Raw genomic sequence first — 23,122 nt, 5'->3', positions numbered from 1 at the left:
CGAATAATTTCTGTGAGCAGTGAAAATGGACGAACGTTAAAGCTTGACGAGGATTCCGAGGGGGAATGAAAGACTAAGCTACTTTGTCGATAAAAAGACGAGACCATAATTCCAGTTTTCCCATCAAGGTTTCTTATTTCATCTATAAATAATTAATTGTTTTGTTGTCAGAATGCGGTAATGTCCAGCGTTTTATATGTCACAAATAACGAATATAACTAAAGTTTCGTTTTTTTTTCTTTCGTTTTTTTTTTTCTCTTTAAACACACCAATACAATAGAGAATAAAAGCATTGCGTTATCCTTCAAGCGAGAACTGCAATCAAAGGTAGTGTATTGCATATTTATTATATTATCATTTTTATTATATATATATATCGTAACATTTTTATTCTATAATAATAACCATAGCACCACGAACACTCCACAATGAGATTTAGTTATTTCGTTAAATCTGGGATCGTGGAGAGGTGTCCACGCATCCGCACCTCGAGGAGGTGATACCTGCAGCCCCACTACATGGCTCCTTATATATAAAAAAAAAATGTAATATAATAAATCATCCGGATGACTAGATTCATTTATTATGAAATATTTTCAAGATCCTTCGACCTTAGGCGTGCATTTACAACTTTAAAATAATGATAATATCGTAATTTAAAACGCATGAATTAAATGTGATTTTTCGTAAATAATGAGGCGTTGGTGCTGCTCTATGAGATGACATAGAAATAAGCCAACTCGATAAATACATTGAACGATGAAATGACAATGAATATCGTGCTCTGGGTGAGGCGATAAAAAAAAAACACAATAATAAAATTCAACAGCTATCACCCCTGAGGCGCTCTTCAATCCTGGAGCTCGTACATGTGTAATTTTCGCGTATCATCTCTGTCGCGTTTATTTGATCGCAGCCACCCTATTTAATGTATTCAGTGAAAGCTCGCACCTAATTTTATATTTTCGTCGTTACGTTCATCAGTATATATAACTCTGCTTTTTTGGAGATATTCCTTTTTTTAATGATTTATTTTCTGTTTTATTTTGTTTTTTGTTTTCGTTTTTTTTTTTTTCATCCCTTTTTAATTTCAACACCCTACCTAGATAGCTGGTCGTCATCGTTAATTCATTTTCATTAAAGAATACACAAATTCTGAAGTACATTTTAAAACGACCTTGCTCATCGCGTTTCCTTCTTCTTTCTGTTTTTTTTTCTCTCACGTCCGTCGGTATGTACGATATAAAAAGCAATAATCTATATAATCGAGGAGGACGATGTAGGATGATGATATTTTTAGAAGACTCCAATAATCAAATATCCTCGCACTCGTTTCGTTTCGCGCATCTCCAATTACAATGATTTCATCTCTTTTAAGACTTTCATCTTTTGTTTTGAGCGTGTTTTAGCACTCTGGGGGGGGGGGGGGGGGGGGTAAATATTATTCGCCATTCACGCATTAATCCGTCTCTCTTGTTATCATTTATTATATCAAATACTCGTTTAAAACTCCATTGCGAATCATCTTCTTTCGTTTTTGATAATCATCACTCGAGAATTCATAAGCTCCTTTGAAATATTGTATAAATATTTTCGTACTTAAACACTCGGGCTCATGCCTCAGAAGGAAATAAAATGAGGACTTTATCATCAACTTTCAATTACGATAACATTCGAAAGAAGATTAATCACGATAACAAATGAATAAATCAGTTTGAAGTCGCCCATGATTCAACAAATGGGGAATAGGCACTAGGATCATATCAAGCTATCATTGGTTCTCAGCTACCATTTAAGATAAAGCTGCCCAATATAAAAAATAAACTTTGAAAATTCCTATTAAATAAAGTTTTGGACAAAGCATTATCTTTCAACCATCACAGGTTATGATAAATCAAGCGTTCTTCCTTTTACCACACTGAATGAAACAATAATTTCATTGAAATGGCTGATGTTGATGATCTTCAGTGAAGAATTTAGTTTCCAGGCAAATCAATCTCGTCACGATATCCTAAATAATCGATGATCAATAACATCTTCATTCGATGCACGTGGATTGATGCTATAAAATCATGAAACTATAATTCAATCATTATAATTATCATCATCATCATCGCCCTCGTAGTTTCGTTCACATCCAACCGCTCTTTCTTCTCCCTTAATATTGCAACGTTTCACCTTATTTCGATCATACCGCAATGCCTTTAAGTGTTCTTTCTCCTCTTTTAAAAGCTCATCGTCGATATGACCTACCGAAGGATAAGTAGAAAAGTTCAATGACTCTTGGATTGTACATTCTCGTCTATGGTCTAAGCGTGTCATTCGGTTATAATTAATCCAATAGGAGCAGATTCGACGGACGGGATGGTTGTTGTTGATGGATTCATCAGTCAGCGTAACAGTTGCTGTTACCAAGCGTTTCAAACGTATTCAGGCTCGGAAGCTGACAGTAGAATTGGTGGCATTTAATTTAATAAAATTTTGTAAAACCGAACTAGTGGATGGATGTTTCATAACTGGCACGACCCTGACCGTTACTCGACGAAATAAAAAAATTTTTTTTTTAAAAAAGCAGCCTGGATCCGTCGCTCACTCGCTCATGACTCTTCAAGCATTTTTCTTTAGCTCTTTTGGTCAAAGTACGATGCAGATTCGGTAATAAATGCACAAGCAAATTACTTTACGGAGCGGTTAATGGCATTCCAGAGCCAATGCTTTAATGCGTATTTCGCAACACTTAACGATGGTGATAAACGTTGAAATTGACGGAAAATATGCCTTTACTAATCGCGTTACGTCTTCGCAACAACAAAAACTTTCACATTTTTCGTTACGACGATTTTTCAGTTCTCAACCGAATAGATATTTCACAGACGTAACTTCGATTAGAAATATTGTTTGAGTATTTTTGATGTTTCGGCACGGTTAGTGCACTAAGACTTGGCTATCACATTTTTGATTGGATTGTTAGGTGAATGCAAATGTAATGAATTATTTTTTTTTCATCCAATAAAGTATGACACTAATCCTGACTCGATATTGCATCGTTGTTCATTATTTCTAATGCATCAACGACATTCTTCTGACTTAGGCCAAATAAATATTTTGTTACTTTTAGGATGTTGGATTTGACTGTTGATTCAACGATGACTGTCCAACAGTCACAAAGTATTTCGTGACTCGCCACCCTGCCGGTCACGATAGTAGATTAATTAAGCGAAATTAGAACGCTACGCTGTTTTCCGTGTCTTTTCATCGCTTTCATTGTAACGCAATTGTTGTGAGATAATGAATAAACGAGTACTTTGAGAAATCACCCTCAAAGACATTTTTGTTATGACTGAGTCGCTTGATCTACCGGTGGTTGATCGAGGTCGAGTGATTGTTGGTCTTGTTCCGGACGGAGCTCAGAACTCGACGATGACCGCTGAACAAGCTGCCGGTTCCTAGAACTCGAGCCGATAAGCGCTACAACTGGTTTCATGATCTTGTAGGTTGATGGTGCAACGTGACGCTGACGGTGAAAGGTCGATATGGTTCGCGGCGAGGGCTTCCTCGTTATCGGCTACCCAATATCCCAGTGTATCGGTATCATAAGTTGGTATCATAGTTACTTCTGCAAATGTTGAAAAACACGGTTTAATGACATGAAAAAAGTAACAGTGAAAAAAGGTCAATTGAAGGGAGACTCGTGATTCAGCTTCATGATTTTATACGTTGAGATACTTTCAAAGGAAAAAGTAAAAGTGCACAAAGACATCGAAAGGATATCGAACTTACCTAGGTCCTTATCTTCCCACGTCTTTTTAGCGTCGAGGAGCGCATCGTAGACCTCCCGACTGGGTTCCGTGCCGCTAAAGACGTAGTATCTTGCTCGAACTCTTTTGAAAAATTCGACCGATGTATAATAGGAGTTACCATGATGAGGAACATACGTGAGGTCCATGTAAACCGGTTGGATTTTGGCTTTCGCGTCTTTCGCTTTCTTCTCGTTTTTCGCGGGGCTCTCGGAGCGTTTTCTATTTTTAATATTTTCGGAAAGAATTTTCTTCGGCTGCTTGCGTTCTTTTTTGGGAGTGGAGGGCGCTCCTTTGTTGGAGCCTTCGTCGACGACTGGCGCGGGGGAGGGTAATCGGAGTGGTTCACCCCAGTCGTTAATGGGATCGAAGTTGATAGAATCCGGCGATTCATCGACAACGTTGTTCGTAGGTCTCGCGACTGTTCTCAAATTGAACTTCCTCGGTGGTTTGGGTGACGGCAGTCCCAGAGGAGAATCCCATCCGGCCAAGGGATCTTTCTTCGAATCAGACTTGGGCTCTGGTTTTTTGTCTCCGCTCTGTGGCTGTGACGAGCTTCCATGCGAAGAGCTCGATCCAACGACGCCGCTGATTTCCTTCTCCGACTTTGATTCCTTGTGCTCTGTCAAGGCCTTCTCGAAATCAAGATCAGCGTCATCGATGTACTTCTTACCTTCTGATTTCGCATCTCGGGAAACGCCAGCGAATTCCTTCGCAACTGTAAACTTCTTGAAAGAAAAGTCACTTTCAATTGGTTCGGAAGTTCCTCCAGCCTCGGTACCGCTGCCGTCCAGGTGGGTGGTTTTGATTGTTGTAACTCTAGGAGGTAAATCCGGCAACTCGCCGTAGAAACTGGCGCTCATATCTGCCACGGAGAATTCCATGCTCTTTCGCGAGGGATCCTTGTCGAAGGTGTGATCGTCCAACGCATAGGTCGACTGAGGAGAATAACCGACTTGAGAAGTAGTCGAGAGCGGCGACCCGGGTACGTCGTCATCCGAATAAGTGTATCGTTCTTCGCTGCTGCCCCAGATGTGAGTACCTGCTCTGCTCTGCACGCTGCTGTGATCGCTTCGAGGACTGACTTGATCGACGTCTGCCTCGCCGGTTGAGTCGACCGGAGCCTTCAGGGCTTCGAAGCCGCTGGCAAGCGTGCTCTTGCTCATGTCGCCAGGAATTATTCTGTCTTCGACTTTGACGTCAGTTTTTTCCGCCAATATGATAGTTTCTCCTTTCTCATTAGTCGTTTCGGTGATCTCCATGGTGGTTGTTATAATGTCACCTTCATCGGACATCGTCCGGGTGGTCGTGATGGTCGTTCTGATAACTTCATTCGAGCGCATGCCTTCAGGTGTCGCGGTACGGGACCGACTGGCCCCCCGTTTGTCCGGGGTCGACCTTCCGGACAACTGGGCATGTGCCAAACCGCTGTCTCTGGAGAAAGGCGAGCCGGGTACATCCGGAGCTGAGGGCAAGGTCGAACCACCTTGCTGAGCCTCTTTGGCTGGAGCGACGTCGGGCGAGGTTCGCCCTGTGAAGCTTCTCTGGCCCGAGATGAGATCTTTGATAACCGGTGACACGGGATGGTCCAGTTTCTCGATTCCTATTCTTTCGGAGATCGTCTGGCTCACGGACTTGGATTTTTCCACGCGTTCGGACGAATCTTCGACGGTCCTGGATTGACTGACCGATGATGTCGTCGTGGTCGGCGACGACGTTGCAGCCTCCTTGAGATCTTGTATGAGTTTTTCGGTTTGTTGGCTGTCCAGTGGCGCCGAGTACGTGACCTTGCTGATGATCTGCGTAGTCGTGTGCGACTCGTCTTCAATTTTCTCCACTGATTTAGATCCAGACTTTTCAACGATTTCTTCCACAGTCTGAGGCTCGCTGGTCATCGTCACAGTGGTCGTTACAGTTTTGACATCGCCCACCGTGTGTTCTGTGACCGAAAGATCTTGCGTGCCATCGAGAGAGCCCAATTTCGACTTTATCGTTTCCGGCGACGTGTCGTCAGTGACGATAGTTTCGATCGTTTTAACCGTCACAATTTCGATCGTCTCGGGTGAAGAAGTCTCACGAACGATCCGTGAAATTTTGTGCACCTCGCCACCGTCACCATCGTGATCGGTTGACGAGGATTCGATCGTTTTTATGCCTGCTTCCGGCAGCTCTTCTACAATCTCTCTCTTATGTATCGTTATCTCAGTCACTGGTCCTGTTTCTTCGATGATTTCTCTCGTTATGATTTTTTTCACTACCTCAGGTTCGCCCTCGTCGGATCCGGCGCTACGATCCCCTTTAGACGCAGCCGCATCTTTCTTCGCTGCTTCACCTTCGACAGAGGCTGTTTCCCGTGTGACCATATCATCTTTCAAATGAGAAGTTTTTATCGGTTCCGTAACCGTGTGCACCGTCGTCGTGAACGTCGTTGCAGCCGCCTCCGTCGTGAGAACCGCCGAAGTGGATTTTTCAGAGGATTCGACGCCCTCGAACTTCTCGTCGAACTTCGCTTGGCTGATGCTCTCCGACAAGGATTCTTCTGGTGTTTCGCCCCGTGCGGTGTAGTCCGGAGTCGACTTTCCTGAGAGCGTTGTTATGTGGGTCGTTCTAATCTCCGTCATACCGCCCACGAACGCCTTGTGGAAGGGGCTTTCATAGTCGTGCGAGTACGCCATACTTTTACCGAATTTATCGTCGTAGTGCCGGACCTCAGGAGTCGAATAACCGGAGGACCTTGGGTCCGGAGTTGACTTTCCGGAGAGCTCGGTCACCCGATCCTTGCTGATCGTCGCTTCTCTGAAAGCCTTTTCCTCGCTCGCGGACCCTCTGTCTGAAACTGTCTCAACTTCGTCGTAAATAGCATCGTCGAGCATTTCGGTACGCGGTATTTTTCCACTTAGAATTATTTTATCAATAACACTCAACAACACAGACCTCGGAACACCCGTCCTCATAATAATCTGTTCGAAAACTAATAAGTTTATCTTAATTCTCTTCTTAACGCATTCCTCCATAACATAAGTCTCGACCTCCATCCACTTTGAGTCAGGAATCTTAGCTTGATCCTCGACGATCGCTTCCGAGTGGGACAAAACGTCGGTACTTTCGGATCGAAGATCGCTCTCGATTCGTTCGTCACGAGGCGCGCTCGACTCGTGACCCTGCTCACGCGCGGCTTCTGATTGTACGTATTCGGTCGTGGACTCGTCGAGGATTCCATCTTCAAGCATGTCCGGCGTCAGGCCCTTTTCGTCACGAACCATTTTCTGGATAATCATTATAATAATGTGTCTCGAAATGAAGGTCACAGCTGCTAATTCATTGATAACTAGTGAAGTAATTTTACTTCTTTTCGTAACAAATTCTTGGTAAATACGATTTTCGATTTCTTGTTGCTTCGCCGTGGGTATATCGATCACGTCGACATGATCGTCTTCAAACACAATAGGAGAAACTTCAGTTTCATCGTTTTTAGGGAAACTCACAATAACGTCCCTAGGCACATTCTTTTCTATAATAATAGCTTCGATGAGCTCCAAGATAATATGTCTCGATATCGAATAGAGGGATACAATATCTTCTACTGTCTGAGGACTAATCCGTTCCTTTTTATCAATATATTTATTAACGATGTAAGTTTTGATCTCGTTTATTTTGTCGGATGTAGTGTGGTAATCTTCTGCGAATCGTCCAGCAATGTCTTTAGGAATTTCCACACTGCCTCGTTTTTGTGCACCCTCTAATTCGGTGGTACAAAACTTTTTAGAATCACTTGGCAACGGATCTAATTTGTCGAGGGAGATGTCGGCGATACTAGACTTTCTCGAGGCATCTTCTTTCGCGATCGTTGCTTGGTCACTTGGTTTCAAAACCCCAGGTACTTCGTCGTCAATTAAGCTCGCCGTCGGTGAACGACTTTTCGGTGATTTTTCACCGGCTTCGGATAAGCTGTGAGATCGTGTTCCATCGTCACGTGGCGTTTCGACGTCTTTTATGTCGCATGTCGCCAGTGACTTGTCAGCGATAGTTTCTGCTAGTTTCTGCATCGCCTGGACCGCATCGCTCGCGTCGAGTTTGCTATCCTGAGCTGTCACGATGCTGGCTACGGATTCTTTCCGGCTGTCGAGGCATTTATCGTCGACGATGCTCGGGCGCTTGCAGGCATCCACGCCGTTCATTTTGCCTTCGAGGGATGCTGATGAGAGATCGATTGGTTCGTCGGCTTTGTCAATCTTCTCGTTCGTAATTACGTGCGACGAACTAAGCTTGCGACTGGCAATGCTTGGTGATCTGGAGCCATACACTGACTCGTTCGTGTCCTGCTGTTCACTGGTGACACTCGGCGATGGAGATACTGCCTCGGCAGCATCTTTCGGAGACTTTTCACCACCGACCAGCTCGGTTGGCTCTTCAGAGTCGACTGTTTTGGATGATGCGGGCGAGTCCTTTTCTCCCTGTTTACCATCAACAGCGGCCAGTGATTCGGGACGAAGTATCGAGTCAACTTTATCCAGAATGGTAGAAACAAGGCTGGGCGACCTGGAGTGCTCGATCAGCTGCTCAGCATCTTTTTTCCCATCGGCAATACTCGGTGATCTCGAGTGGACCGTCGACTCGGTTTCTTTGGGCGCGACTCCAACGGTGCTCGATGACCTGGAACGGTCCGCCGGCTCTGTACCGATTTGTTCTTGAGGACTGAGGCTCGCTGACCTCGAAGCATCTGCTGACGTTTTTTCGCTGGTCTTCTCACCGGTGATGCTTCCTTCAGTGATCGATTCTTTGGCTTCGGACTCCTTTTCATCCTTCGTTTCCACGGCAACGCTTCCCGATCTCGAGCGATCGAGCAATTCCTCTTCTTCTTGCTTTTCGACGACTACGCTGCTCGATCTGGAACGATCAAGTATCTTCTTTTCCCCAGCTATACTGCCCGATCTTGAGCGATCCGTCAATTCTTGCTCCTCGTGTCCGAAGGCTATGCTGGCTGACCTGGAGCGAGCAATCGCTTCCTTGTCATCCGGTTTTCCTACGGCCACGCTCGCCGATCTTGAGCGACCAATCGACTCTATTTCTTCCTGTTTTTCTCCAGCTATGCTAGCTGATCGGGAATGATCGATCGATTCTTTTTCCTCTAGTCGCGCACTCACTACACTCGTCGACCTGGAGCGCTCGAACGATTCCTTTTCGTCGTGTTTTTCACCAGCTATGCTCGGCGACTTCGAGCCGTCGATCGAATCCTTTGCGTCTGGCTTTCCGGAAGCTACACTCGACGATCTGGAGCGAGGGATCTCATCTCCTTCCCGTTTGTCTCCAGCTATGCTGGGCGATTTGGAACGGTCCGCTGATTCCGCTATCTCTTGCTTCGAGCCTGTTATACTTGGCGATCTTAACCGATCGGACAGTTCCAATTCGTCTGGTTTCTCACCGGCTATACTGGGAGACTTGGATCGATCAATGGATTCTGGCTGTTCAGGGACTATACTCGCTGTTCTAGAACGCTCGGAAGACTCCTTTTCATCCTGTTTTTCACCAGCTATACTGGGCGACCTGGATCGGTCTGTCACTTCCGTTTTTTCTTGTTTGTCACTTGCAGGACTTGGTGATTTGGAACCATCGATTGTTTCCTTTTCAGCTGGTTTTTCAACACCTGTACTGGGTGACGTTGATACATCGAACGGTTTTTCTTCTGGCTTCTCAGCAGCTATACTAGGAGATCTAGAATGATCGACGGACGCTTTTTCACTTGGCTTATCGTCAGCTATACTGGAAGATCTAGAACGGCCAAGGGGTTCCTTGGTATCTTCTTTTGCAGGGGAGGTACTTGGCGATTTAGATCCAGCGGGTCGTTCTTCTTTTCCATCTGGTTTATCAACAACGATACTGGGCGACCTTGAACGTCCAACGGATTCTTTTTCGTCTGCTACGTCACCGGCTACACTGGGAGACTTGGACGTATCGATGGCGGGTTGCAATTCACCTGGTTTCTCGGGCGCTAGGCTGGCTGATCTGGAACGGTCGATAATTTCCTTTTCTTCTCCTTTTTCACTGGCTAAACTTGGAGACTTGGAGCTAGCGATGGGTTGCAATTCATCCGGTTTCTCGAGCGCTAGGCTGGCTGATCTGGAGCGGTCGATAATTTCCTTTTCTTCGCCCTTTTCACTGGCTACACTGGGCGACTTTGAACGATCGCTGGATCCTTTTTCGTCCTGCTTTTCAGGTGCTATGCTGGGCGACCTCGACTGGTCGATCGGTTCTATTTCGACTTGTTTTTCGAGTGCTGGACTGACGGATCCGGAGCGGTCGGCTGGTTCTTTTTCGTCTTTCTTGTCCGCTGCTACACTGGGAGATCTGGAGCGGTCGATCGGTTCTTTTTCATCCTTTTCACTTGCTATACTGGGCGACTTGGAGCGATCGATTGATTCCTTCGTATCTTGTTTCTCCGTCGCTATGCTGGCCGATCGAGAACGATCGACTGTTTCTTTTTCATCTCCTTTCTCGCTGGTCACACTCGGGGATTTGGAACGATCGATTGGTTCTTTTTCCCCTTGCTTCTCCACTGCTACACTCGGCGACCTGGAACGGTCGATGGGTTCTTTTTCCTCTCCTTTCTCACTGGCTATACTCGGTGACTTTGAACCGTCGGGTCTCTCCTTTTCATCGTGCTTTTCCGTCGCCACACTGGCGGATCTAGAACGGTCAACCGGCTCTTTCTCATCTTTTTCACTGGCTACGCTGGGCGACTTGGATCGGTCGATTGCTTCTTTAGCATCAGCTTTTTCTGCTGTCATACTCGGCGATCTTGAGCGGTCTTCAGGTTCCTTTTCATCGTGTCTTTCGGAAGCCAAACTAGTCGATCTCGAACGTTCCATTGATTCTTTTGCCTCTTCTTTTTCACTAGTTACACTCGGAGATTTGGAACGATCGATTGTTTCTTTTTCCCCTTGCTTCTCCACTGCTACACTCGGCGACCTAGATCGGTCCGTGGATTCTTTTTCCTCTCCTTTCTCACTGGCTACACTCGGTGATTTCGAGCCATCGATCGGCGCCTTCTCGTCTAGCCTCTCCCCCGCTATGCTCGGTGATCTGGACCGATCGATTGATCCTTTCTCATCTGGCTTTTCCGTCGCTACACTTGGCGATCGCGAACGTTCGATCGATTCCTTCTCATCCTTTTCACTCACGACGCTAGGAGATTTGGACCGGTCGCCCGAGTCCTTTACGTCTTGCTTTTCGGGAACTAAACTGGCCGATCTGGAACGCTCGATCGATTCCTTTTCGTCTCCTTTTTCACTGGCTATGCTGGGCGACTTGGATCGATCCACTGATTCTTTTTCATCCTTCTTGTCGCCGGCTATACTAGGTGACTTGGAGCGATCGATCGTTTCTTTCTCATCTTGCTTTCCGGTCGTCACACTCGAAGATCTAGAGCGGTCGATCGCTTCTCCTTCGTCCTTTTCACTAGCAACGCTTGGTGATTTCGAGCGTTCAATTGAGGCCTTCTCATCTTGCTTCTCCCCCTGTACGCTAGGTGATCTGGACCGATCGGTGGATTCTTTTTCGTCCGGTTTTTCAGGAGCTAGGCTTGCAGATCTAGAGCGTTGTACTGACTCTTTCTCATCTTTGTCACTGGCTACACTGGGCGACTTGGAACGATCGACTGCTTCTTTGCCATCTTGTTTTTCGATCGCTGCCGATGGTGATCTGGAGCGATCCAGTGATGGCTTTTCATCGTCTTTCTCGCTGGCTACACTAGGTGACTTGGAACGGTCGATCGAAAGGATTTCCTCTTGTTTTTCAGGAACCAGGCTGGCTGTTCTTGAACGGTCGATCGAATCCTTCTCGTCTTGTTTTTCGATCGCTGCCGATGGCGATTTGGAACGATCCAGTGATGCTTTTTCATCGTCTTTCTCGCCGGCTACACTGGGTGACTTGGAGCGGTCGATCGAATCCTTTTCGTCTTGTTTTTCAGGAACCAGGCTGGCTGATCTTGAACGCTCGGTGGGCTCTTTTTCATCTGCCTTTTCACTGGCTATGCTGGGTGACTTGGATCGATCGATAGATTCTTTCTCATCCTTTTTCTCACTGGTTACACTCGGCGACTTGGAGCGTTCGATTGCTTCTTTTTCATCTGGTTTTTCCGTCGCTACACTCGGCGATCTTGAGCGGTCGATCGACACTCGTTCATCCTCTTTTTCACTAGCTACACTCGGTGACTTGGAGCGGTCGGTTTCAGCCTTTTCATCTTGTTTCTCCCCCACTACACTGGGTGATCGAGACCGATCGGTGGACTCTTTTTCGTCTTTTCTCTCAGGAACTAGACTTGCAGATCTCGAGCGTTCCATTGATTCTTTCTCGTCTTTTTCACTTGCCACGCTCGGTGACTTCGAGCGATCCATTTTGTCTTTTTCATGTTCCTTTTCGGTTGCTACACTCGGAGATCTCGAGCGGTCAATCGACTCCTTTTCATCTTCTTTATCGCCAGCTACACTGGGAGACTTCGAGTGATCCGATGTTTTCGTCTCGTGTTGCTTTTCCGTTATTACACTCGGAGATCTTGAACGGTCGATCGACTCCTTTTCATCTTCTTTATCGCCAGCTACACTGGGCGATTTCGAGCCATCCGCGGATTCCTTGAGATCCGGTTTCTCAGGAACTAAGCTTGCTGATCTAGAACGTTCCATCAAGTCTTTTTCATCTTTTTCACTTGCCACGCTGGGCGACCTGGAGCCATCGACGGATTTTTTATCATCCTGTTTTTCAGGAGCCAAACTGGCTGATCTAGAACGGACCGTCGTTTCTTTTTCATCTTTTTCACTTGCGACGCTGGGCGACTTGGAGCCATCGACGGATTTTTTATCATCCTGTTTTTCAGGAGCCAAAGTGGCTGATCTAGAACGGTCCATCATTTCTTTTTCATCTTTTTCGCTCGCTACGCTTGGTGACTTGGAGCCATCCGTTGCTTCTTTTACGTGTGGTGTTTCCGTTATCACACTGGGAGATCTAGAACGGTCAATCGATTCTTTTTCATAATCTTTATCACCAGCAACACTGGGAGATTTCGAGCGATCGATGGGCTCTTTTTCATCTTGTTTTTCAGGGACCAAACTTGTGGATCTGGAGCGTTCCATCATCTCTTTTTCATCTTTCTCACTTGCAGCGCTCGGTGATTTGGGCTGATCGACTGCATCTTTGAGAACTTGCTTTTCAGTCGCCACACTGGACGATCTGGAGCGGTCGATCGTTTGTTCTATTTCACCTTTTTCACTGGCCACACTGGGAGACTTGGAGCGATCGATCGTTTGTTCTGTTTCAGCCTTTTCACTTGCTAAACTGGGAGACTTGGAGCGCTCGATCGTTTGTTCCAATTCAGCTTTTTCACTGGCCACACTGGGAGACTTGGAGCGATCGATCGTTTGTTCTGTTTCAGCCTTTTCACTTGCTACACTGGGAGACTTGGAGCGCTCGATCGTTTGTTCCAATTCAGCTTTTTCACTGGCCACACTGGGAGACTTGGAACGCTCGATCGTTTGTTCCAATTCAGCTTTTTCACTGGCCACACTGGGAGACTTGGAGCGATCGATCGTTTGTTCTGTTTCAGCCTTTTCACTTGCTACACTGGGAGACTTGGAGCGCTCGATCGTTTGTTCCAATTCAGCTTTTTCACTGGCTATACTGGGAGACTTGGAGCGATCGATCGTTTGTTCTGTTTCAGCCTTTTCACTGGCCACACTGGGAGACTTGGAGCGATCGATCGTTTGTTCTGTTTCAGCTTTTTCACTGGCCACACTGGGTGATTTGGAGTGATCGATTGGTTGTTCCAACTCAGCTTTTTCACTGGCCACACTGGGAGACTTGGAGCGATCGATCGTTTGTTCCAACTCAACTTTTTCACTGGCCACACTGGGAGACTTGGAGCGATCGATTGTTTCTTTCTCTTCTTGTTTTTCAGTCGTTACACTCGGAGATCTGGAGCGATCAATTGGTGCCTTTTCATCTTCTTTTTCGCTGGCTAAACTTGGTGATTTGGATCGATCAATTGTTTCTTTCTCATCCTGTTTTTCCGGTGCTACACTGGGCGACCTGGAACGATCAACGGATTCTTTGGTCTCTCCTGTCTCACTGGCTATACTCGGTGACTTTGAGCCATCGGGTCTCTCCTTTTCGTCGTGTTTTTCCGTCGCCACACTGGCAGTTCTAGAATGGTCAACCGGCTCTTTCTCATCTTTTTCACTGGCTACGCTGGGCGACTTGGATCGGTCGATTGCTTCTTTCGCATCAGCTTTTTCTGCTGCCATACTCGGCGATCTTGAGCGGTCTTCAGGTTCCTTTTCATCGTGTCTTTCGGAAGCCAAACTAGTCGATCTCGAACGTTCCATTGATTCTTTTGCCTCTTCTTTTTCACTAGTTACACTCGGAGATTTGGAACGATCGATTGTTTCTTTTTCCCCTTGCTTCTCCACTGCTACACTCGGCGACCTAGATCGGTCCGTGAATTCTTTTTCCTCTCCTTTCTCACTGGCTACACTCGGTGATTTGGAGCCATCGATCGGCACCTTCTCGTCTAGCCTCTCCCCCGCTATGCTCGGTGATCTGGACCGATCGATTGATCCTTTCTCATCTGGCTTTTCCGTCGCTACACTTGGCGATCGCGAACGTTCGATCGATTCCTTCTCATCCTTTTCACTCACGACGCTAGGAGATTTGGACCGGTCGCCCGAGTCCTTTACGTCTTGCTTTTCGGGAACTAAACTGGCCGATCTGGAACGCTCGATCGACTCCTTTTCGTCTCCTTTTTCACTGGCTATGCTGGGTGACTTGGATCGATCCACTGATTCTTTTTCATCCTTCTTGTCGCCGGCTATACTAGGTGACTTGGAGCGATCGATCGTTTCTTTCTCATCTTGCTTTCCCGTCGTTACACTCGGAGATCTAGAGCGCTCGATCGATTCTCGTTCATCCTCCTTTTCGCTAGGTACACTCGGTGATTTCGAGCCATCGATTGCTGCCTTTTCGTCTTGTTTCTCCGCCACTACACTGGGCGACCTCGACCGATCCGTTAAGTCTTTTTCACCAGCAATACTGGGAGATTTGGAACCAGCCAGTGATTCTTTTTCGTCTTCCTTCTCGTGAGCTATCGTCGGCGATATAGGACTCTTCCCGTCTAATTTCTCACTCACCACAGTAGACAGCTTAGAAGTCTCAGTATCCTCAATTCCACTTTGCTTCTCTGCAGATACGATCGAAGACACGGAATCAACCTTTTCCGATTGATCGTGCTCAGACCCTACAATGCTAGGTGACCTGGAACGTGAAATCTTTTCCCTTTCATCGTGTGCTTCGGTGGTGATGCTAGGTGATCTGGAAGCAGTCATTGAATCCTCGTGCTTTTCAGCTATTGAATCCTTTCGACTCACTTCACTTTCAGCAAGCAAGTCTTTTGAAACTATTTCATCCTGTTTATCAGTCAGTACTTTCGAGTCCACCATACTGGCTTTCCGGCTTTCAACGGATGGCGATATCGCTGATTCCAGTGACTCTGTACCAGGCTCAGATTTCCCGTTAGACGCTGTTGAATGAACCGCATCCTCGGGTTTCTTGTCGTGTAAACCCTCTACTGGAGTAACTAATTTATCTTCGGACTTAGCACTCTCTAAAGATTTTGACACTTCGGGAAGCTCAGGAATCGTGTCTTCTTCGTGGTCATCAACTGCATGTTTGACGTCACTCGAAACACTCGGAGACCGAGATTTGTCGATATCCGATGGCGAAATATCATGGGATGATAATTTTCTGAGAACTTCACCGTCCTTGTGTTGATCACCGGTGGGAGGAGTCGATCCCTTTGACGGTAGTTTCGATTCTGGCTCATCCACGTGTTTTGTATCGAGTTTAAGTTCTGTTGGTTCCGAGTCGAAAACACTCGATCGCTTTACCCGGTCGTGTATCTCATCCGATTCGGACTCTTTGCTTGGACTTGGGGATTTCGTTTGAACGATTGGCTCAACCGTAACACCCGATACGTCAGTTCCGGTCTTCTGTTCGATAGCACTTTGAATTTCGCTAGCCAAACTGCGAGGCTTTTCGGTAACATCGGTCTTTTCGACAGGCTCCTCTTCGCGAAGCTTTGATGGTTCGAGCTGGCTGGCACCGGTTTCCGTTGCACCGACTGCCTCAATCGTCGGAGATCCTTCGTGACTTTTTACCGATTTTTCACTGACGGGGCTTCCCGAATCCTTTTTAACCTCATCGGGCTTTTCCGAAGTTACTTTTTCGCTATCTGGCTCAGAGACATCCGTCGATTCAACCAAATTCGTAACTTTCGTGTCCGCATCGCCCTCCAATTTTTCGTCAATGGTCTCAGAAACGTGACGAACCGCTGCATCCTCTCGCTCCTCGCTCGGACGCTCCGCTCCTTTCGTTTCTTTCAGCTTCGTCAAATCCGACTTGTCCAAACTGTCCTCGAGGTCCTGAGAACCTCGGGTTACGGAAGGCGATTTGTCGAGACTATCTTCGGGCGTTATTTTTTCACCGTCTTTCGTGACAGTTGCAGATTTATCTGAAATGCTATCCCTCTCAGGAGTGCTGATACCCGAATGCACCGACTCTTTGTCCAGTCGCAACGAATCTTGATCCGGAGTAGTTTTGATGGGTGAACTTTTGAGCGAATCCTCGGGCGTGAACGTGATGCTTCCGCTTGGACAGACTTCCATTTCGTGGCCACCATCCTCACTGCTCGCTGTGACCACCATCCGATGGACCGTACTGCTCGAAAGCGGCGTTTCCTCATTGAGGCTATCGTCCTTCGAGGACTTTTCATCCTTGGGAGACAGAGATCCGGCTCGGGATGTAGCCTTTGTACTTTCTTCCTCCGATCGACGAGTCTCTTCCTGTTCTTCTTGGTGTCCAGCTGTGCTGGGCTTCCTTACAGCGGCGGTGCCGATCTTCGCATCGTTATCCGGAAGCTCCGGCGACGTCGCAACTTCGCTCGGTTTTGGTGAAGTCACGTCGCTTTGTACGGGTTTCGCTTCACCCTCCAAGCCTCCGGGCGCAGAACTCGTGACGGCGGATTCTTGCACGGAGATTTCGTCGGAAGCACCGAGAGCGTCTTTTTCAATTGGTGATTCCGAAGATTTCGTGTCACTGGACGGCGAAACTGGTTTCGATTTAGAGACCTCTGCTGATTCCGTTTTCTCCTTCGCTTCGACCAAATACTTTTCAGTGGTATCAAGAGCTTCCGAATGCTCGGACACGTCGAGCGGTTTTTCCTCGGCTTTCGTCGGAGAAGCTGGCTTCAACGCGGTCCCAACAATTTTCTCCTTGGCTTCAACGACGTCGCTGCTGTGATCCTGAACCACGTCCTCCACTTCGTCGAGCATTTTCTCGTCTGAGATCATTTGACTGGTCAACGGTAATTCCTTGTCCGGTGTGAGCGACAAACCGTGGATTTTGTATTCTTGCTCCACAGCTTCGAAATCATCGACGTCTTTTTCAGACTCTTTTCCGACGACGGGCGTCACAGATTTCTTTCTCAAGACATCTTCGACCTTGACGTCGTCCTTTGAAGATATGCTGACGAAACCGTCGACCAATTTATCTTCGTCGGCATCGTCCTGCGGCTCTTGCCCCTTGGCAGGAGACTTCGCAAGGCCCTCGGCTTCCTCCTCATCTTGGGCCTCCACGACGTCGAGTAATTCCGTGAGTTCGGTGTCCGTAATATCGAGGATAGAATTTCTCTGGAGATTCCTTTTGACGATTATTGTTTCTATTATTTCGATGATAATTCGCCTTGGAACTTTGTATCGCAAGCAAATATCCTCGAATATGTACGGCGTGATCCTGCGATTTTTGGACACGAATTCTTCGACGATGCTGCTTTCGATTTCGGCTCTGTTAGACGCGGGCGCACTAACTTCGGCGGCATCTTCTCTCGTCATTTCTTCCTCTTCGACAGTCAGTAAATCCGACAATTCGTTCTCGGAAATGTCCATGACGACTGCCCTGTCGAGTTTCTGTTTTTCAATTACGTTGTCAATCAAGTTCCAGAGCATTTGTACGGAAACGTCATTCCGGGAGCAGATATCTTTGAAATTCTGGAGCGTTATTTTCTTCTTTTTCGCAATGAACTCGTCGGAAATGTACGCAGCGATCTCTTGCCCTCTGTCCGGAGTCGACGATCCGCTTTGGTCGGCATCGCCGTCTTCGTCTTCTTCTAATTTAGCGTGCTCTTTCTCCGAAGCTAGCAATTCCGACATTTCCTTTTCGGATATGTCGACCATCGAGGATCGTGGAATTTTCCGTTCGACCATTATTTTCTCAATGATTTCAATGAAAACGCGTCTTGGGACGAGTTTCGCGACGCAAACATCGTCGATGAGTTGGGGCGTGATTTTCTTTCCTTTTGCAATCACTTCGTTCTCGATGAAGGTCCTCACCGCGCTGTATTTGTCAGACGATGCAATATCCTGAGCCTCATCTTCGATGCCGCTGATTTCGCTCGCTTCCGAAAGCTTGTCCTGCTCTTCGGCCTCTGGTTCATCCAAATCGAGCTCTGAAAGTTCCTTTTCTGAAAGATCAAGCAAACCTTCGCGTTGAATATTCTTTTTAATTATTATTTCTATAATGATTGTGACGAGGATTCGTCTCGTAATGCCCTTTTGATTGGAAATTTCATCGATGACCTTCATCGTTATTTTTTTATTGTTCGTAACGTATTCCTTGATTATGTGGTTTTCAACGTCTTCGCGTTTCTCAGTTGGAATTACGTCATCGGTCAATACGCGGAGGTCTGTGACGACGCTGTCAGGCGGACTGCCTTTCTTAAGGATAATTCGTTCGATGATTCGAATGACGTCGTAGCGTGAGATTTTTCGAACGATAATTATGAATTCCACGATTTCTCGAGTGATTTTAACTTTTTTCGTGTAAACCAATTGTTCGATAAGTTGTTCGAGTGGCTCGTTACTTTTTAAAGCGTTTAGTATATCATGAGGAAGCAATTGGGACACGTCGCTCACTTCCGGTTGTGCCTGGGCACCTTCCGTGTGAATTTTGTCTGATGGAAGCGCTGGTGATGTTGGCGATAAATCGGGCGTGACGATCACAACTTCAGCCGTAACGGGCGATACTTTCCGGTCGAATACGATGCTCTGCTCTTTCGATTCATCGTCCGCCTCGCTTTCGACCCTCGTGGGTTTATCTACTTTCTGCTTAACGCAAACCGCTTCGATGCCAGCTTCCACGACGTCTTTCTTCGCCGGATCCTCATCCGCGCTTCTCTTCTGCCTCGGCAAAATCGGCTCTTCGTCCAAAAATTCAGCACAAATTTTCATCGCCTCCATCTTTTCCTGGACGGCGTCTTTCGTCGGAGACGGTGTCGGGGTTGGAGCTTTAGAAGCACTATCTTTAGGGGATTCACCGGCGGCAGTGGGCTTCTGCGCAGAAACGATCGACTCTCGTCGGCTTCCTCGGGACTCTGCAATTTCCTCTTGAGACGGCAATTCTTCCGTGGCCTCCACTTTTTTCGGGATTATCGCAGCTTCCGTGCTCACCTTCGGAGATGATTTCTCATCCTCTTTCGCTTCGGGAGCATCGGGGTCGAAGAGCACATCGTGCGAGAGGAAATCGTCTTTTTTCAAAACCTCAGCAACTTTTTTCACGATTTCAATAACGTCTTTGGGCTTGTCGTCGATCAATATTCCGGCAGATCCGGCGAGAACCTCGCCCACGTCCCTCACAGCTCCTTTCAAATCTTTCGTCACTACGGCTTCGTCCAAATCCTCCTCCTCCTCCTCCTCCTCCTCGCCCGGAGCCTCTTCTGCTTCGTCGTGCTCTTTCTTCTCTACCAGCTCGTCCAAGTCTTTGGGCTTCATGTCTTCCAGTTTTTCGACAACCTCGGATAGAGTATCTTTAACAAAATCTTTGGAAATCGCGTGCAATTCGGCTCGAGCGAGCTCCTGTTCAGCCAGTCTTTCTTCCAACGACTCGAGCGAGTCGTGAAGACTGTCCTTAACGTCTTTGAATTTTTTGGAGGCTTCCGCCAGTAGAGCTTCGACTTCTTCGACGTCGTCCTCGCCCTCCAGTTCATCAGCGGTGATTTTATCTATTTTTTCTTTCACGTGACACGTCTCGAACACGGGTTCTGACGCTTGTGGAGCTTCGGAAACTAACTCGGCCATGGCCGTTTCGCCCTTCGAGTCACTCGGTTCTTTGTGGGGCGGGCTAGTTTTCTTCAAGTCCGCAATTTCATCAGCGAGGAAGGTAGCAGTGTCCTTTATTGCTGCTACTTTGACCTGAGTGAGGTCGGGGATACCTTCTTCAAAAGTTTCTGGCAGTTCGGATGCTTCTGCGACTTTGGTCAGGCCTGCGGTGATCTCTTCGGCCGTAGCGCTACCGGGGAAAGCGATACTTTGAGCCTTGACTTCTTTGGGAGAACCGGATTTGGAAGATGACTTTTCATCGATGTCTTTTTCCGAGTCCCGTCGCGATTTGCCGGTGAGCTTGTCGATTCCTTTTTCGAACTTGTCAGCGACCTTGCCGAAGAAGCTGAAAACACCTTTTGGCTCTTTGGCTGCTGGGATCTCTGGCTCTTTGAGCTCTTTCTGGGGCGCCGGTGGCTGTTGCACGGGCTTTTCTTCTTTGCCCTTCTCGAAGTGTTCCATACGGTAGAGGGTCGGATCGACTTCTTCGTGAACTGGTAAATCAGCGACCTCGTCAGGGGTCTTGACAATTTCCCGCTGGATTCCATGCAGCGGAGGGTGAACTTCGAAGGCTTTTGCGTCCGGTTTCGCCTCGGGTTGAATCTGTGCTGCGAGCGGTTCTGGAGCTTTGATCTCGCCGTCTGGTTTAGTTTCTTGATCGGCTAGACACTTTTCGTCTACGACTTCCTTTATTTCGTCGAGAGGAATCCGCTCGTCTTCGGGTAACGTTGGCGCCGTGGTAGTCGCGCCGGATTCCAAAGTCGACATTCTCTCGTGAGATTCTTCTAACTTTTCAGGTACCTGACGATCCTTCTGATCGGTTTCTGGTTTGACATCGGTGTCGGTTGTTTTCTTTTCCGACGAGTCGAATTTATCGGGACTCAAGCTGGATGGCTCTTTGGTGATGTCTTCGCTGTCTTTTTTGCCGGAATCGTCTTTGTCTTCAGTCTTCTGGAGCATTTCGGCGGTCGAAGCGATTATATTTTTCATCTGTTCTTCCAAAACTTGGTCGGAACTGGCGGGCTTTTCCGGTTCCTCCGCTTCCTTGAGCTTTCCTTCGACCAAGCCTAATTGCTTTTCTGGAATGTCTGCTTTTTCTTTTTCCTCGGAAACTTCGGCTTCTTCCTGTTCGCCACCCTCGTCGTCCTCCTCTTCTTCCTCCTCTTCCTCTTTGGTCGGAACGGCATCGAGCCTGGTTTTCGCTTCTTCATCATCCACGGCCGCACCGGGGGCATGCTTTTCTTCGACTTCACCGCTCTGCACCGAATCCTCGATATAAATTTCTTCCTTCTCAATAATCAGGTACTCGTCCTCTTCCGTCAGCTCGTGACTAGTTTTTCGGGAGCTTTCTTTTTTCGGGATTTCCTCAATTTCGGCCGTGACGTCGTCTTCGGTCATGTCGTCTTCCTTCTTGTCAGTCGCTTCGGCGGTGATGTCGTCGTCTCCTTCGAGGTGATCGTCTCTCCTGGCCCCTTCGATTCTTTCCGCTTTTTGCAAAACCGCTTCGATCTCCTCGACGACTTCGCGTTCTTCTTTGAGATCAGCAAGGACTTTGCTTTCTATAGAATCGAGGGACATGTCCTCGGACTTTTCGGTCAGACACTTATCCGCCAACTTGGTCATGGAATCGATTTCTATACCGGAAGGCGTCGACACCGTTGAGGAGTCCGCGGTTCCACGATCGCCTTTGATTTTTCTGATGATACCGTCCTTGTCCGATTTCACCGAAGTCGTCGGTGTACTTCGGGTAGACTTCGTTGGACTAATCGGCAAACGTGCTTTTATGGGACTAATTGGTTTGGGACGTCGGCCGATCGGCTTACGCTCGGCGGCCTTTTGCTTCGGTGGTGCTTTGGCGCTCGCCGGGGCAGCGGCACTCTCAGCGGATGCGATTTCTATGTTTTTCTGTTCGACGACTTTTCTATTGTTCGCATCTTTAGCACTCTTAGCTGGCATCGTCGACGTAAGCGTCTTCGCAGATGGTTTTGTTATAGGCCGTGACGTCGCTCTCGAGAGTTCGACCTTTGTTGCCGCCCCGTTCATGCTCTTCTTGGGAGTCGTCGGTGACGCCTTCATCGAGTCTCTCTTATCTGCCGGAGATTTCTGTTTTTTGTCTCCTATTCTCATTGCTGCCTTGGTCACAGGCTCGGCCCTGCTGGTCTTGGCGGGTTTCGATTCCTTCGTTTCTTTCTTTTTCGGCTCGGGCTTGGCCTTGGGCTCTTTGCTAAGAGCCGCCCGCTCGTTGTCGACCTTTATCTTGTATCCTTCGACTTTTTTAACCTCCGAATCCTTCTCTGTCTTTGCAGCGTCGGGCTTTTTGACGGGCTCTTTTTTGTGTTCTTTCAAATCCTTCTCAATCTTCTTGCTCTCAGTTTCAATTTTTTTGTTCTCTATGACCTTCTTCGTCTTGACATCGATTTTGGGTGGTTGAACTTTCGGTGGCTGATTAACGGGCGTTCCCTGAGGCGTCGCTTTGCCCACGGAATCGTCGCTGGCTTTCGACAATTTCGAATCGAGCAATTCTCTCCTTTCTTTTTTCGCATCAGAAGCCTTTCTCGACTCTTCGATGAGGCCTAATTTTTGTTTCGTCGTTGGTTTATCCTTGAGCGTCAAGAGAGAAGTCGATGGAGAAATACTCTTGGCGGTGCAAACCGGATGTTTTAGGAACTCGAGGTGTTTGAGGCGTTCGATACCCTCGAAGATTTTGTGCTGCGGCGTACTGCCAGGGAATAAAATTCTCGTAATGGTGTCTTCGGGATTCGCAGGTTGCCACACAAGTAGGGCACAAATCGATGCGAGATTTTGAATGGGAAAAGTCAAGTTGTTCGAGTCCTTTCGGTATGAACCGCTGAACAGTTTCGAATCGGAAGCGTGCCATTTGCTGAGGAATTCCCTCACCTCGCGGCTGTCTTTACTGGGGCTCAAAACGTACATGTCCAAAGTCCCGTGGCCAACTTTATGGTAGAGATTTATTGGGTTCGGATCTCTGTAGCATGGGTGAGCTCGGAGGTTGATGTGCCTCAGATCGACCATCATCTCGTGACCGATGTCAGTGAGGTTCAAGATCAGTGGGTCCAGATCTTTGTCACCGTCTGGCGAATTCAAGCTTTTTCTTTCCTGTATGTCGAAGAA

General features: G+C 47.4%; 1 protein-coding gene across 2 annotated transcripts in view; it reads right to left on the bottom strand.

The window, feature by feature from the left end:
- Positions 1-109: 109 nt before the first annotated feature.
- The window catches only part of LOC122416258 (microtubule-associated protein futsch), a 33,138-nt gene continuing 10,125 nt past the window's right edge, over positions 110-23,122 (bottom strand). The window contains exons 7-9 of one of the 2 annotated variants that reach the window (XM_043429020.1): positions 13,678-23,107; positions 3,781-13,620; positions 110-3,616 (exon numbers count right to left, since the gene is read on the bottom strand). In XM_043429020.1, the coding sequence (XP_043284955.1) occupies positions 3,447-3,616; positions 3,781-13,620; positions 13,678-23,107 (19,440 nt within the window). In that variant the 3' untranslated portion in view covers positions 110-3,446. Of the gene's footprint in view, positions 3,617-3,780; positions 23,108-23,122 lie in introns of both variants that reach the window. The other variant, XM_043429019.1, reaches the window with a different exon arrangement.

The sequence above is a fragment of the Venturia canescens genome, chromosome 9 (genome assembly GCF_019457755.1).
Source record: "Venturia canescens isolate UGA chromosome 9, ASM1945775v1, whole genome shotgun sequence".
Lineage (NCBI taxonomy): Eukaryota > Metazoa > Arthropoda > Insecta > Hymenoptera > Ichneumonidae > Venturia > Venturia canescens.
The sequence above is the reverse complement of the archived record's forward strand: the minus strand, read 5'-3'. Positions and strand labels throughout refer to the sequence as shown.